A 16,920-nucleotide genomic window follows, 5' to 3' on the forward strand; every position below is an offset into this window, starting at 1 on the left:
AAGAGCAAGTGAACGAGAAACAGCTTCGCTCTATCCAATCGTAGCAGCAGGATCAACCTACAGCCTGCAAAGTTCTTTACAGACAGCAGAACTAGCCAGTGGATTTATTCAGTAGGCACAACACTTCGCACTGTTTGAGTTACATTAGAAAGATAAAAAAATAAATAATTAAACCACCGATATTAATAAAAAAATACTCATATCATAATCATGTTCTCCATATCCGTTACTATACTCATTTTGTGAAGAAAATAACCAGCTCCCTGTTTTTAATGAGGTGCAATAACCCAACAATGCTGAATAATTTAATGATAGGTGTACAGCAGGTACCATTGCATGTAGGTTTACCAAATTCAAAGTCATGTTCAGGTAACATTGCATGTACATTTTATTTTTCATTCAACTATTGCTGATGGTTAGCAAGTAAAAAGTTGACACAAAGTTAGATAGTGATCGTTAATCAAATTGGGCCTGGATCCCAAGCTTGGACACATTTGTTGCCTGGTGTGCACACTTTATTCCACGCCCACTGTGATGTGTACCACTGCCCACCGGGCGAAATGCAGTATTTTTTAGGAGTCCCTTCTTGAGTTTGGTTCACTCCTCTTAAAGTCACTTCCTTAAAAAGCTTTACTAGTGAAGCACAGCATCTCACACTTGCCACATAACAGGCCAGCATATCTCAGCACAATCATGCGTCAACTGTGTCTTACCTTTATCCTTTTAGTCGGTAAGTGTATAATTTGTATTTTAAGTGTCTGGTGCTGTATATTTTAAATACTCAGTTGAGTCATGAAAGTGTCTTTGAAAAATACAGTATTTCCACTTTACTCACACCACCTGTCTTCTCTGTTCTATATCAGCAGCAGAAGCTGTGAATCTGCATCAGGAGCAGTTAACAGTGACCAAAGCCACAGACAAATCTGCTGTTATTGAATGCATAGCTACAGGCTTCAGCACTGGTAACATTCACTGGTATCAGCAAAGAGACGGAGAAGCTCTGAGGCGGATCCTGTTCATGCATAAAGGTGGTGGAAAACCAACCAAGGATCCTGGTTTTGAGGATTACCGAGCAGAAAAGGCAGACAGTTCTGACAAATTCACACTGACAATCCCTACCCTAAAGACAGATCATGAAGCCACATACTACTGTGCTAGCTTGGATAACCACAGTGACAACTGCAATTCATTCCCTGTGTAGAAAACTACCTTACAGTTATCCTGTCCTTCTCAATGAGAAACCGTAGCTCCACCACAGGATGTGACATAAGCAGAGGGTTGAGAAGCTGTTAGAAACCACACCAAACCCAGGTGATGACGTTTTAACTCTCATCTATATTTCTCCCCTATCTAACCACATTCTCTGATCCTTCATGGGAGGTCCTATAAAAATCTGTGAGAAATCACACTGAGGAATATATTTTTTACTCACAAAAAGTTTATTGGAATACCTTCTGAATATAACGCTAGTATTATACATATATATATATATATTATCTAAATATTTTATATAATGTATTACTACTATATTATATTAACTATAACCATGATACAGATAAACTGAAAGCAGAAAAATTGCAATAGTGTCAATAGTGGAAACATACTATCATAGTATGACATTCTATTTGTGGTTTTGAGAAGGGATTTAACTTTTAGTTCTCTAGATCTAAAGGAACAAAAAGATGGTACGTTTTTGTCTAGGATTTACTTGGAGTGTGATTCTGGATCAGGGACACTGGATATTTTGCAGTTTGGATCTGGCACAAAACTCATCATCGCTGGTAAGGACCTCTACTTGATACAGTATATTATATTAGTTTATTTGACTATATTTAATGAATGACATGAAACAATTTTAGATGTCACATACATATTCTGTTCAACGCAAATGCAATGGCTTAGAGTAGGACTAAATAACTTTATTTTCCTAGAAATAAAAAAATGCTATGTTGTGCAAACACTTTATATTAGAGAAGTTTAAAAATAATTGTGTGGGACCAGAGACTGGTCAAGTGGTAGAGTTGAGTACTCTGGATCAGGCGTACCTCCTGGTGATGGGGGTTAAGAACCTGTCGGATCTGATAGAGATATATAATACACTATTCTATTTTATACCATGGCATTGTTGAATACTCATTTCTGATGGCTTGAAAGGCTTTTTTTATGCCCATGTTATTTCTCCTTGTGTGTGTGTTGATATTTTAGAACTGCAATAGATTGGAAAGTGCAAAGTGTTTCCTTTTACACACAAAGGTTCTTACTTTCAGACAAAGTATATTTATTTTTATAATGTGAGTTTTGATTGTTTCACATAAAAATCAGATGAGAACCAGGTCAGGAAACCCAAAGTGACCGTGTACCATAAGTCCAAACCTGAGCCGAATGGGAACACTATCCTGCTGTGTCTGGCTAGAGACATGTTTCCAGACTTAGTCAAGATCTCATGGAAGATGGAGGATGAAAACGGCCGAACAGTGGAGGTGCCCAAAGCAGAGAGGGAAGAGCTGGAGCAGAGGGAGGAAGGACAGACGACCAGTATGATCATCATTAATCAAGGAAAGGCAAATGCTAAATACGTCTGTTTAGTGAAGCATGAAGCGGACACTAAAGAAGCAAAAACATCAAAAGGTGGCCAAAGTTTGAAATATTCTTATTTGTTTTTTAATTGCTAGTTCACATGGCAATGTGTTAGTAATTTTCCAGATAATTTTAAAACCATGTAATTGAAACATTGAATTGTGACGTTAGTTGTATTTTTTTTCTGATATCTGGGTGAACTACCTGTGATAAAGAAATTACCCTCCAGAAATAATTAAATATGTTGTGAGTAAGTATCTACAATATACAATAATATTTGGTTGAATTACACCATTTAACCAGGGTTGGGTGCTTTGAAAAAAAATCAAGAACAACTTTCAGTTTACTTCCTGAATTGTATTCAAATTGACCCCAACCCTGCATGTAACTCTCACATTGTCAATCAATTACTTATTTCACACAAATACATGTTCTTTGTTACTTGTATGTTTTTCATCAGCGCAATCTACCAATGCGATGGCACCACCCTGCATACCCGGACCGAATGAATCCAATGAATCCAATGGTGAGATTAATTTTATCACTCATTAAATTTGAACTTGAGGTCTGAAGCTTTTCATACCGCTCCCGCTGACTTCTTGTCCGACTCCCGCCCGTTCCCGCAATAACTGGTCCTACACCCAACCACAGTCCTGAAACGTTGTTTTAGGCGTATGTGAAGCAGCTCACTTGACAGTCCTGGTCACAGCAATTGTGCTACTCAAGGCAAGATCAAAATGTGCAAAAATAGCAACCCCCTAGAGTCAATGTCCGCGCCCCATGGAAATCCCCATTAAAATACGTCTGTTTAAACTAGAGATATCAATCCCCCACATCTGCCAATGGCAGCCTTCCGCATCTGCGGTGGAAGGTGGCCGATCTACTGCTATGTTTGTCAGACCATGAGACATCCCAGAAATCGGTCTTCTCACGAAAACGTCTGTAGTGTCCGAACAGTTTGGGCTACACACTATTATGACCCCTCTATGGAAAGGTGAGTTTCTCACAAACACATTTTGCTCTACGACGTCAGACAAGACTTGTCTTTAGGTAGCCTGGTACTAGGTAAATAAATAAATGGAAGTATATATGGAAGTGGTTTAGTGACCAATTTTTTTTTTTTATGTAATGGGCCTATTTATATAATGAATATGAATTCGGAGGACAGAAATAATTAAATATTAAAGCATTAGACCTATCACTAAAAGCCTCAGTCATACAAAAGTTATACTTAAATCCGAACTGGTTCTCTAGCAAATTAGTAAGATTGTCTCACCCAATGTCCAAGAATGGCCTTTGTCCCTTTATTCAGATTACAACATCTCACTTTCAGTTATTTGAAAAGGAAATCATCTCCCAAATATCATTATTTCTAAAACAAGCCATAGAATGTTGGTTGCAATTTCAATTTAATCCTCCAGAAATGACAGAACAAATAATGCAACAAATATTGTGGTTAAACTCAAATATACTAATTGATAAAAAAACATTTTCTTTAGACACATAAAAAAAAGGTATAATCTTCGTAAATGATATCATCGGTAGGACTGGTGGAGTTATGTCGCACATGCAGCTAACAAAAACATATGGAAATGTCTGCTCTACCCAAAATTACAAACAATAATTGCAGCATTACCGCAAAAATGGAAGAGGAAAGTGGAAGGGGGAAAAAGTAAGGAACTTGTCTGTCGGCCTTGCATTAAAGAACATAATTGGTTAAAGAAAACTGTGATAAATAAAAAAAGTATACCAGTTTCATTTAAGGACCAAAGGATTGACAGCCGTCCCATATAGATTGCAAAATAGTTGGGAAGAGATTTTTGACGTACCGATTCCATGGCATAGTGTTTATGAACTGATACGCAAAACGACGCCGGATTCAAAACGTAGAATTTTTCAATTCAAATTACTATATAAAATTCTTGCTACCAATAGAATGTTATTTATATGGGGGATACAATCTTCCCTTCAAAATATAATTATTGTAAAATTGACTGTGTCCATAAAATGTATATAGTATGTATAAGCTGGAAGTAGAGGCCTAAGCATTGTTGTTCACTAGTTTACTCCAATTAGGGAAGGGGTGGTGGGGTTGGAAAGTAATAAAGGGAAATATATATATATATTTTTAAAGGATATGTATATGTGTATGTACAGTGGGGAAAAAAAGTATTTAGTCAGCCACCAATTGTGAAAGTTCTCCCACTTAAAAAGATGAGAGAGGCCTGTAATTTTCATCATAGGTACACGTCAACTATGACAGACAAAATGAGAAAAGAAAATCCAGAAAATCACATTGTAGGATTTTTAATGAATTTATTTGCAAATTATGGTGGAAAATAAGTATTTGGTCAATAACAAAAGTTTCTCAATACTTTGTTATATACCCTTTGTTGGCAATGACACAGCTCAAACGTTTTCTGTAAGTCTTCACAAGGTTTTCACACACTGTTGCTGGTATTTTGGCCTATTCCTCCATGCAGATCTCCTCTAGAGCAGTGATGTTTTGGGGCTGTCGCTGGGCAACACGGACTTTCAACTCCCTCCAAAGATTTTCTATTGGGTTGAGATCTGGAGACTGGCTAGGCCACTCCAGGACCTTGAAATGCTTCTTACGAAGCCACTCCTTCGTTGCCCGGGAGGTGTGTTTGGGATCATTGTCATGCTGAAAGACCCAGCCACGTTTCATCTTCAATGCCCTTGCGGATGGAAGGAGGTTTTCACTCAAAATCTCACGATACATGGCCCCATTCATTCTTTCCTTTACACGGATCAGTTGTCCTGGTCCCTTTGCAGAAAAACACCCCCAAAGCATGTTGTTTCCACCCCCATGCTTCACAGTAGGTATGGTGTTCTTTGGATGCAACTCAGCATTCTTTGTCCTCCAAACACGACGAGTTGAGTTTTTACCAAAAAGTTATATTTTGGTTTCATCTGACCATATGACATTCTCCCAATCCTCTTCTAGATCATCCAAATGCACTCTGGCAAACTTCAGACGGGCCTGGACATGTACTGGCTTAAGCAGGGGGACACATCTGGCAATGCAGGATTTGAGTCCCTGGCGGCGTAGTGTGTTACTGATGGTAGGCTTTGTTACTTTGGTCCCAGCTCTCTGCAGGTCATTCACTAGGTCCCCCTGTGTGGTTCTGGGATTTTTGCTCACCGTTCTTGTGATCATTTTGACCCCACGGGGTGAGATCTTGCGTGGAGCACCAGATCGAGGGAGATTATCAGTGGTCTTGTATGTCTTCCATTTCCTAATAATTGCTCCCACAGTTGATTTCTTCAAACCAAGCTGCTTACCTATTGCAGATTCAGTCTTCCCAGCCTGGTTCAGGTCTACAATTTTGTTTCTGGTGTCCTTTGACAGCTCTTTGGTCTTGGCCATAGTGGAGTTTGGAGTGTGACTGTTTGAGGTTGTGGACAGGTGTCTTTTATACTGATAACAAGTTCAAACAGGTGCCATTAATACAGGTAACGAGTGGAGGACAGAGGAGCCTCTTAGAGAAGAAGTTACAGGTCTGTGAGAGCCAGAAATCTTGCTTATTTGTAGGTGACCAAATACTTATTTTCCACCATAATTTGCAAATAAATTCATTAAAAATCCTACAATGTGATTTTCTGGATTTTCTTTCCTCATTTTGTCTGTCATAGTTGACATGTACCTATGATGAAAATTACAGGCCTCTCTCATCTTTTTAAGTGGGAGAACTTGCACAATTGGTGGCTGACTAAATACTTTTTTGCCCCACTGTATGTATGTATGTATGTATGTATGTATGTATGTATGTATGTATGTATGTATGTATGTATGTATGTAGTTGTTAACAAACTATAGTTTTGGCAAGTCGGTAAGGACATCTACTTTGTGCATGACACAAGTAATTTTTCCAACAATTGTTTACAGACAGATTATTTCACTTATAATTCACTGTATCACAATTCCAGTGGGTCAGAAGTTTACATACACTAAGTTGACTGTGCCTTTAAGCAGCTTGGAAAATTCCAGAAAATGATGTCATGGCTTTAGAAGCTTCTGATAGGCTAATTGACATCATTTGAGTAAATTGGAGGTGTACCTGTGGATGTATTTCAAGGCCTACCTTCAAACTCAGTGCCTCTTTGCTTGACATCATGGGAAAATAAAAAGAAATCAGCCAAAAAATTGTAGACCTCCACAAGTCTGGTTCATCCTTGGGAGCGATTTACAAACGCCTGAAGGTACCACGTTCATGTGTACAAACAATAGTACGGAAGTATAAACACCATGGGACCACGCGGCCGTCATAGCGCTCAGGAAGGAGACGTGTTCTGTCTCCTAGAGATGAACGTACTTTGGTGCGAAAAGTGTAAATCAATCCCAGAACAACAGCAAAGGATCTTGTGAAGATGCTGGAGGAAACAGGTACAAAAGTATCTATATCCACAGTAAAACAAGTCCTATATCGACATTACCTGAAAGGCCGCTCAGCAAGGAAGAAGCCACTGCTCCAAAACCGCCATAAAAAAGCTAGACTACGGTCTGCAACTGCACATGGGGACAAATATCGTCCTTTTTGGAGAAATGTCCTCTGGTCTGATGAAACAAAAATATAACTGTTTGGCCATAATGACCATCGTTATGTTTGGTGGAAAAAGGGGGACGCTTGCAAGCCGAAGAACACCATCCCAACCCTGAAGCATGGGGGTGGCAGCATCATGATGTGGGGGTGCTTTGCTGCAGGAGGGACTGGTGCACTTCACAAAATAGATGGCATCATGTGGAAGGAAAATTATGTGGATATATTGAAGCAACATCTCAAGACATCAGTCAGGAAGTTCAAGCTTGGTCGCAAATAGTTCTTCCAAATGGACAATGACCCCAAGCATACTTCCAAAGTTGTGGCAAAATGGCTTATGTCAACAAAGTCAAGGTATTGGAGTGGCTATCACAAAGCCCTGACCTCAATCCTATAGAACATTTGTGGGCAGAACTGAAAAAGCATGTGCGAGCAAGGAGGTCTACAAACCTGACTCAGGAATGGGCCAAAATGCACCTAACTTATTGTGGGAAGCTTGTGGAAGACTACCCAAAATGTTTGACCCAAGTTAAACAATTTAAAGGCAATGCTACCAAATACTAATTGAGTGTATGTAAACTTCTGACCCACTGGGAATGTGATGAAAGAAATAAAAGCTGAAAAAAATCATTCTCTCTACTATTATTCTGACATTTCACATTCTTAAAATAAAGTGGTGATCCTAACTGACCTAAGACAGGGAATTTTTACTAGGATTAAATGTCAGGAATTGTGAAAAACTGAGTTTAAATGTATTTGGCTAAGGTGTATATAAACTTCCGACTTCAACTGTATATACAGTATATATATTTATTTTTTATTTACAAATTAATAAAAAATGAACATCTGAAATGTATTGAGTCAATAAGTATTCAACGCATTTGATATGGCAAACCTATTTTATTTATTTCACCTTTATTTAAACAGGTAAGCCAGTTGAGAACAAGTTCTCATTTACAACTGTGACCTGGCCAAGATAAAGCAAAGCAGTGCGATAAAAACAACAACAACATAGAGTTACATATGGAATAAACATAACGTACAGTCAATAACACAATAGAACATCTATATACAGTGTGTGCAAATGTAGTAAGTTATGGAGGTAAGGCAATAAATTGGCCATAGTGCAAAAATAATTACAATTTTAGTATTAACACTGGAGTGATAGATGTGCAAATAGAGATACTGGGGTGAAAATTAGCAAAATAAATAACAATGTAAATAACAATATGGGGATGAAGTAGTTGGGTGGGCTAATTACATATGGGCTGTGTACAGGTGCAATGATCAGTAAGCTGCTCTGACAACTGATGCTTAAAGTTAGTGAGGGAGATAAGTGTCTCCAGCTTCAGCGATTTTTGCAGTTCGTTCCAGTCATTTGCGGCAGAGAACTGGAAGGATTGGCGGCCAAAGGAGGTGTTGGCTTTGGGGATGACCAGTGAGATATACCTGCTGGAACGCATACTACGGGTGGGTGTTGCTATGGTGACCAATGATCTAAGATAAGGCGGGGATTTGTCTAGAAGTGATTTATAGATGACCTGGAGCCAGTGGGTTTGGCGACGAATATGTAGTGAGGGCCAGCCAACGAGAGCGTACAGGTCACAATGGTGGGTAGTATATGGGGCTTTGGTGACAAAACGGATGGCACTGTGATAGACTACATCCAATTTGCTGAGTAGAGTGTTGGAAGCTATTTTGTAAATGACATCGCCGAAGTCAAGGATCGGTAGGATAGTCCGTTTTACGAGGGCATGTTTAGCAACATGAGTGAAGGAGGCTTTGTTGCGAAATAGGAAGCCGATTCTAGATTTAACTTTGGATTGGAGATGCTTAATGTGTTCAGGAGTAAAAATGTGCTTAACAAGTCACATAATAAGTTGCAAGGACTCACTCTGTGTGCAATAATAGTCTTTAACACAATTTTTGAATGACTACCTCATCTCTGTACCCCACACATATAATTATCTGTAAGGTCCCTCAGTCGAGCACTGAATTTCAAACAGATTCAACCAGGGAGGTTTTCCAATGCCTCGCAAAGAAGGGCACCTACTGGTAGATGATTAAAATGAAAAAAGCAGAAATTGAATATACCTTTGAGCATGGTGAAATTATTAATTACACTTTGGATGGTGTATCAATACACCTAGTCACTACAAAGATACAGGCGTCCTTCCTAACTCGATTACTGGAGAGTAAGGAAACCCCTCAGGGATTTCACCAAGAGGCCAATGTTGACTTTAAAACATTTACAGAGTGTAATGGCTGTGATAGGAGAAAACTGAGGATGGATCAACAACATTGTAGTTACTCCACAATCCTAACCTAAATGACAGAGTAAAAATAACAAAAAATATTCCAAAACATGTATCCTGTTTGCAAAAAGGCACTAAAGTAAACTGTGGCAAATAAATTAACTTTATGTCCTGAATACAAAGCGGTATGTTTGGGGAAAATCCAACACAACACATCACTGAGTACCACTCTTCATATTTTCAAGCATGGGGGTGGCTGCATCATATTATGGGTATACTTTTCATCGGCAAGGACTAGGAAGATTTTTAGGGTAAAAAGAAACAGAATAGAGCTAAGCACAGGCAAAATCCTAGAGGAAAACCTGGTTCAGTCTGCTTTCCAACAGACACTGGGAGACAAATTCACCTTTCAGCAGGACAATAACCTAAAACACAAGGCCAAATATACACTGGAGTTGCTTACCAAGACAACAGTGAATGTTCCTTGAGTGGCCTAGTTACAGTTGGGCTTAAATTGGCTTGAAAATCCATGGCAAGACTTGAAAATGGCTGTCTAGCAATGTTCAACAACCAACTTGACAGAGCTTGAAGTTTAAAAAAATGTATAATGTGAGAATATTGTATAATCCTGGTGTGCAAAGCTCTTAGCAACTTACCCAGACTCACAGCTGTAATCGCTGCCAAAGGTGATTCTAACATGTATTGACTCATGGGTGTGAATACGATCACGCTCTCTGTAGCCGATGTGAGAAATACCTTTAAACAGGTTAAAAGTCACAGACGGATTACCAGGACATGTACTCAGAGCATGCTCTGACGAGCTGGCAAATGTCTTCACAGACATTTTCAATCTCTCGCTGACCCAGTCTGTAATACCTACATGTTTCAAGTGGACCACCATAGTCCCTGTGCCCAAGAATGCCAAGGTAACCTGTTTGAATGACTATCGCCCCGTAGCACTCACATCTGTAGCCATGAAATGCTTTGAAAGGCTGGTTATGGCTCACATCAACACCATCATCCCAGTCACCCTGGACCCACTCCAATTGGCATACTGCCCCAACAGATCCACACTGCCCTTTCCCACCTGGACAAAAGGAACACCTACATGAGAATGCTGTTCATTGACTACAGTTCAGCATTCAACACATTAGTGCTCTCCAAGCGAATCACTAAGCTAAGGACCCTGGGATTAAACACCTCCCTCTGCAACGGGATCCTGGACTTCCTGACGGGCCGCCCCCAGGTGGTGAGGTAGGCAACAACACATCCGCCACGCTGACTTTTAACAACTTAATGATGGTGCATGCTTAGTCCCCTCTGTATTCCCTGTTCACCCATGACTGTGTGGCCGGGCACAACTCCCACACCATCATTAAGTTTGCCGATGACACGACGGTGGTAGGCCTGATCACAGACGACAATGAGACAGCCTACAGGTTGGAGGTCAGAGACCTGGCAGTGTGGTGGCAGGACAACAACTTCTCCTTCAACAGGAGCTTATTGTGAACTACAGGAAATGGAAGGCCGAGCACGCCCCCATCCACATCGACGGGGCAGTAATGGATCAGGCCGAGAGATTCAAGTTCCTCGGCGTCCACATCACTAAGGAATTTTCATGGTCCACACACACCAACACAGTCGTGAAGAGGGCACAACCACGTGTCTTCCCCCTCAGGAGGCTGAAAAGATTTGGCATGGGCCCTCAGATCCTCAAAGTTCTAAAGCTGCACCATTGAGAGCATCTTGACTGGCTGCATCACCACTAGGTATGGCAATTGCTTAGCATCCGACCGCAAGGCGCTAGAGGGGGTAGTGCGTATGGCTCAGTACATCACTGAGGCCGAGCTCCCTGCCATCCAGGACCTCTATACCCGGCGGTGTCAGAGGAATGTCCTAAAAATTGTTAAAGACTCCAGCCACCTAAGTCATAAACTGTTATCTCTGCTACCACACGGCAAGCGGTACCGATGCACCAAGTCTGGAACCAACAGGACCCTGAACAGCTTCTACCCTCAAACCATAAGACTACTAAATAGTTAGTCCGGGTAGCTATTGGTTAACTATTTAACTATCTGCATTGACCCTTTTTGCACTAAATATTTTGACTCATCACATATGCTGCTGTTACTGTTTATTATCTATCCTGTTGCCTAGTCACTTTATCCCTACCTATATGTACAGTACATTCGGAAAGTATTTAGACCCCTTGACTTTGTCCACATTTTGTTACGTTACAGCTTTATTCTAAAATTGATAAAATACTTTTTTTCCCTCATCAATCTACACACAATACCCCATAATGAGAAAACAAAAACAGGTTTTTAGACATTTTTTCTATGAGACTCAAAATTGAGCTCAGATGCATCCTGTTTCAATTGATCATCTTTGAGATGTTTCTACAACTTGATTGAAGTCCACCTGTGGTAAATTCAGTTGATCAGATATGATTTGGAAAGGCACACACCTGTCTATATAAGTTCCCACAGTTGACAGTGCATGTCAGAGCATAAACCAAGCCATGAGGTTGAAGGAATTGTCCTTAGAGCGCCGAGACAGGATTGTGTCGAGGCACAAATGTCTGCAGCATTGAAGGTCCCCAAGAACACAGTGGCCTCCATCATTCTTAAATGGAAGAAGTTTGGAATGACCAAGACTCTTCCTAGAGCTGGCCGCCTGGCCAAACTGAGCAATCGATGGAGAAGGGCCTTGGTCAGGGAGGTGACGAAGAACCCGATGGTCACTCTGACAGAGCTCCAGAGTTCCTCTGTGGAGATGGGAGAACCTTCCAGAAGGACAATAATCTGTGCAGCGCTCCACCAATCAGGCTTTTATGGTAGAGTGGCCAGACGGAAGCCACTCCTCAGTAAAATGCACATGCCAAAAGGCACCTAAAGGACTCTCAGACCATTCTCTGGTCTGATGAAACCAAGATTGAACTCTTTGGCCTGAATGCCAAGCGTCAAGTCTGGAGGAAACCTGGCACCATCCCTACGGTGAAGCATGGTGGTGGCAGCATCATGCTGTGGCAATGTTTTTCAGCGGCAGTGACTGGGAGACTAGTCAGGATTGAGGGAAAGATGAACGGAGCAAAGTACAGAGAGATCCTTGATGAAAACCTGCTCAGGACCTCAGACTGGGGCAAAGGTTCACCTTCCAACAGGACAACGACCTTAAGCACACAGCCAAGACAACGCAGGCGTGGCTTCGGGATAAGTCTCTGAATGTCCTTGAGTGACCCAGTTTAATCCATTTTAGAATAAGGATGTAACGTAACAAAATGTGGTAAAAGTAAAGGCGTCTGAATATTTTCTGAATGCACAGTACAGTTGAAGTCTGAGGTTTACATACACCTTAGCCAAATACATTTACAGATCTTCACAATTCCTGACATTTAATCCTAGTAAAAATTCCCTGTCTTAGGTCAGTTAGGATCACCACTTTATTTTAAGAATGTGAAATGTCAGAATAATAGTAGAGAGAATGATTTATTTCAGCTTTTATTTCTTTCATCACATTCCCAGTGGGTCAGAAGTTTACATACACTCAATTAGTATTTGGTAGCATTGCCTTTAAATTGTTTAACTTGGGTCAAACATTTTGGGTAGTCTTCCACAAGCTTCCCACAATAAGTTAGGTGCATTTTGGCCCATTCCTGAGTCAGGTTTGTAGACCTCCTTGCTCGCACATGCTTTTTCAGTTCTGCCCACAAATGTTCTATAGGATTGAGGTCTGGGCTTTGTGATGCCACTCCAATACCTTGACTTTGATGTCCTTAAGCCATTTTGCCACAACTTTGGAAGTATGCTTGGGGTCATTGTCTATTTGGAAGACCCATTTGCGACCAATCTTTAATTTCCTGACTGATGTCTTGAGATGTTGCTTCTATATATCCACATAATTTTCCTTCCTCATGATGCCATTTATTTTTTATGTGCACCAGTCCCTCCTGCAGTAAAGCACCCCCACAGCATGATGCTGCCACCCCCGTGCCTCACGGTTGGGATGGTGTTCTTCGGCTTGCAAGTTACCCCCTTTTTCCTCCAAACATAACGATGGTCATTATGGCCAAACAGTTCTATTTTTGTTTCATCAGACCAGAGGACATTTCTACAAAAAGAACGATCTTTGTCCCCATGTGCAGTTGCAAACCGTAGTCTGGCTTTTTTATGGCGGTTTTGGAGCAGTGGCTTTTTCGTTGCTGAGCGGCCTTTCAGGTAATGTCGATATAGGACTCGTTTTACTGTGGATATAGATACTTTTGTACCTGTTTCCTCCAGCATCTTCACAAGGTCCTTTGCTGTTCTTCTGGGATTGATTTGCATTTTTCGCACCAAAGTACGTTCATCTCTAGGAGACAGAACGCGTCTCCTTCCTGAGCGGTATGACGGCTGCGTGGTCCCATGGTGTTTATACTTGCGTACTATTGTTTGTACACATGAACGTGGTACCTTCAGGCGTTTGTAAATCGCTCCCAAGGATGAACCAGACTTGTGGAGGTCTACAATTTTTTGGCTGATTTCTTTTGATTTTCCCATGATTTCAAGCAAAGAGGCACTGAGTTTAAAGGTAGTCCTTGAAATACATCCACAGGTACACCTTCAATTGACTGAAATTATGTCAATTAGCCTATCAGAAGCTTCTAAAGCCATGACATCATTTTCTGGAATTTTCCAAGCTATTTAAAGGCACAGTCAACTTAGTTTATGTGAACTTCTGACCCACTGGAATTGTGATACAGTGAATTATAAGTGAAATAATCTGTCTGTAAACAATTGTAGGAAAAATTACTTGTGTCATGCACAAAGTAGATGGCCTAACCGACTTGCCAAAACTATAGTTTGTTAACAAGACATTTGTGGAGTGGTTGAAAAACGAGTTTTAATGACTCCAACCTAAGTTTATGTAAACTTCCAACTTCAACTGTATCTACCTCTATTACCTTGGACCCCTTCACATCGACTCGGTACTGGTACCCTGTGTATATAGCCAAGTTATCGTTACTTGTGTATTTATTCCTTGTGTTATAATGTTTCTATAATTTAAAATGTTTTCTTCTCTTTGCAGTGTTGGGAAGGGCACGTAAGTAAGCATTTCACTGTTAGTCTACACTTTTTCTTTTACGAAGCATGTGACAAATAAAATTGTATTCATGTATTTGAGATATTTGTGTATTTCATTTCAAATTAGCTACATTTTCTAAAACCATGTTTTCACTTTTTCATGATGGGGTATTGTGTGTAGATGGGTGAGAAAAATTTATATTTTATTTGAATTCAGGCTGTAATACAACAAAATGTGGAATAAGTCAAGGGGTATCAATACTTTCTGAAGGCACTAAACTGAAAATAACACATCAGTCTTCTCCCTCTTCCTCAGCAACCTTCCAGTCCATGTGCAGTCTGAATCTGGCCTCTCTGGCTTATACAGTGATGATAGTGAAGAGTATGGTGTACTGCTGTGGGCTCTCTCTCCTGCTGTGCCGCAGGAACATGGGAAATTGACCCCCTACCTGGAGAAAAGCTACCTGACACACCATATGTCATCTGTTCATTATGAAGAGTTCTGAAAGCTAGGATGAAATTTCGGTCCTAATTTTCCTCTTCCAATCCCTCACAGTGAGCAAAAGTACTATTACTGATATCTATGAGAAGCTTTTGTATTCCAAACTCATTTGGCCACATCCAATCTATAAAATAAAGTTACTGTTACTTTTAACACTAGGTGTGTGCCAATAAAGGTACCAAATATTAATGGGTTGCTGGTATCGTCACAATATTGTTTAGAGCTTTCTCTTGAGGACTGGTGCCTGACTAAAAGTTATACTCAATGCAATCTCAGTTGGCGTTGATGAAGATTTTGTCTAAAGTGTGTTATAATGACTGGGAAACACGGTGATATTTCTAAAGTAGACAAATAATTAGTAGGAGAACCTTTTGTCATCATTGTGATGTCGCCAGATTTACTTTAGATGTAGTATAACGTTTACTAGCTAGCTAAATGTGAGGGGAGAGCACCGACTGTTAGCTAGCTAACATTAGCATTGCTAGATTTTTTGTCAAACTTTGCTAGCTACTGACATTGCCATCAGTCTAAAGTAAATGTGAAGACGTAATAATGCTGACAAAGGTGTTTCCTACTAAATATTTGCCTAGTATAGCAATGTCATTGTATTTCCCAGACTCTACAGTTTAATTTAGACCAAAAATGGATGTTAAGAATGACTGGGCACCACTAAAGTTTTTGGCGTCAATATTAATGATATATATAAAAAAATATGTTTATCTCACATAATATAATTTAAAAGTATGCATTAAGGTGTCTGTAATAGAATAAACGTAGCAAAAACAAATGCATTTCTATAGCTTCCAAAATATATTTTTTTACAATGGTGGGGGAGTACCAAGATGGAGGCACGTTGGCTTCGAAACAGTGCCCCCTGGGGACCGTCTGGTGTATATATAAATCATTATTCAATATTGCGGAGAGTGTCTTGAGAATGTTCATAACAATGGCGTGACGTGACCTAGTGATGGATGAGGTGCTCTGGTGTTCAAAACTCCTGTCTATACTTAAAGGGGCAATCTGCAGTTGCTACGTCAATTTTTTGACTTACAAATTAATTATATGTACCCATTGATTCTTAAAGAATATAAATTAGAAATGCCTCATGAGCTCAGTTCAACTGTCATACCCCATCAGAACCCAAAATATAAGCTTGTTTTACTCCAATGTTTGTACACAAAGTAAATATGAACAGACACTGTTGAGTCTCAAAACATTGTTTACACTATAATTTTGTCCCTGCATCCATAGCTATGTCTATGAATTTGAAAGTGTTTAATTTCTCCAACCCACTCCCTAAGCTTTTTACCGAAACAATGGCGAGGAGCCTGCATTATTATTGTTTTAACTGACGATTGCCCCTTTAAAATAAATGATCATGTATTTTTTTCTCCAAGTCTTAATGATTAGACTTAGAAACGTTTTATTTTTGTTGTGTTTCCCTTTATAAAAAATAAAAAGCTTTCATGGTATTAGTTTTTTGTGTTAAATAAATGTTTTATAATCTTTGTAGTTATTAATTTGGGGGTTTTCATTGGTTTACATTTTAAAACACAAATGTGAATATTTGGCAATACGCAAATAAAAAGCTATCTTTTAGTATTTTGTCTATTAGTCCACTGTTAATACAATCCCCCCAAAATTGTGCATGTCAGCAGTCAAGTTTCAAGATTAAGCACTTTCAGTAGAGCAATCACTTGCCTTGAAATAGCTTATCAGATCTAACCTCCAGAGGCATAGTTAACTAAACTAGGTTGTACTGGAGGTTGATCCAATGGTCCATTCAAATCATGGTACATTTATTTTTAACCAGCCTTAACTTGGCAATACTTTCTTCATTCTCAATTTGAAAGGCATCGGTGTCTTATGAATAGAGAATGATCGATTTGTTGTTTTTTAGGGCCGATGGCCAATATTCAATAATGTGAAAATGTTGATGTAAAAATCTCCCAGAGACAGCC

General features: G+C 39.8%; 1 protein-coding gene across 1 annotated transcript; it reads left to right on the forward strand.

Annotated features, from left to right (window-relative positions):
• The first annotated feature begins 634 nt into the window (after window positions 1-634).
• On the forward strand, window positions 635-16,417 carry LOC121587174. Its single transcript, XM_045227048.1, has 7 exons — window positions 635-730; window positions 864-1,195; window positions 1,613-1,781; window positions 2,323-2,628; window positions 3,038-3,103; window positions 14,462-14,476; window positions 14,774-16,417. The coding sequence occupies exons 1-7, from the start codon at window positions 694-696 to the stop codon at window positions 14,896-14,898; spliced, it is 1,050 nt and encodes a 349-aa protein (XP_045082983.1). The 5' UTR covers window positions 635-693; the 3' UTR covers window positions 14,899-16,417.
• The last annotated feature ends 503 nt before the right edge of the window (window positions 16,418-16,920 follow it).

The sequence above is a fragment of the Coregonus clupeaformis genome, chromosome 18 (genome assembly GCF_020615455.1).
Source record: "Coregonus clupeaformis isolate EN_2021a chromosome 18, ASM2061545v1, whole genome shotgun sequence".
In the NCBI taxonomy this organism is placed as follows: Eukaryota; Metazoa; Chordata; class Actinopteri; order Salmoniformes; family Salmonidae; genus Coregonus; species Coregonus clupeaformis.

Bases quoted from the DNA above. Each gene is read 5' to 3' on its own strand.
- LOC121587174 (XM_045227048.1), top strand. From the start codon at position 694: ATGCGTCAACTGTGTCTTACCTTTATCCTTTTAGTCG. The intron at 1,196-1,612 runs GTGTAGAAAACT...ATACTATCATAG, and splicing joins ACAACTGCAATTCATTCCCT to TATGACATTCTATTTGTGGT. The intron at 2,629-3,037 runs GTGGCCAAAGTT...GTTTTTCATCAG, and splicing joins AGAAGCAAAAACATCAAAAG to CGCAATCTACCAATGCGATG.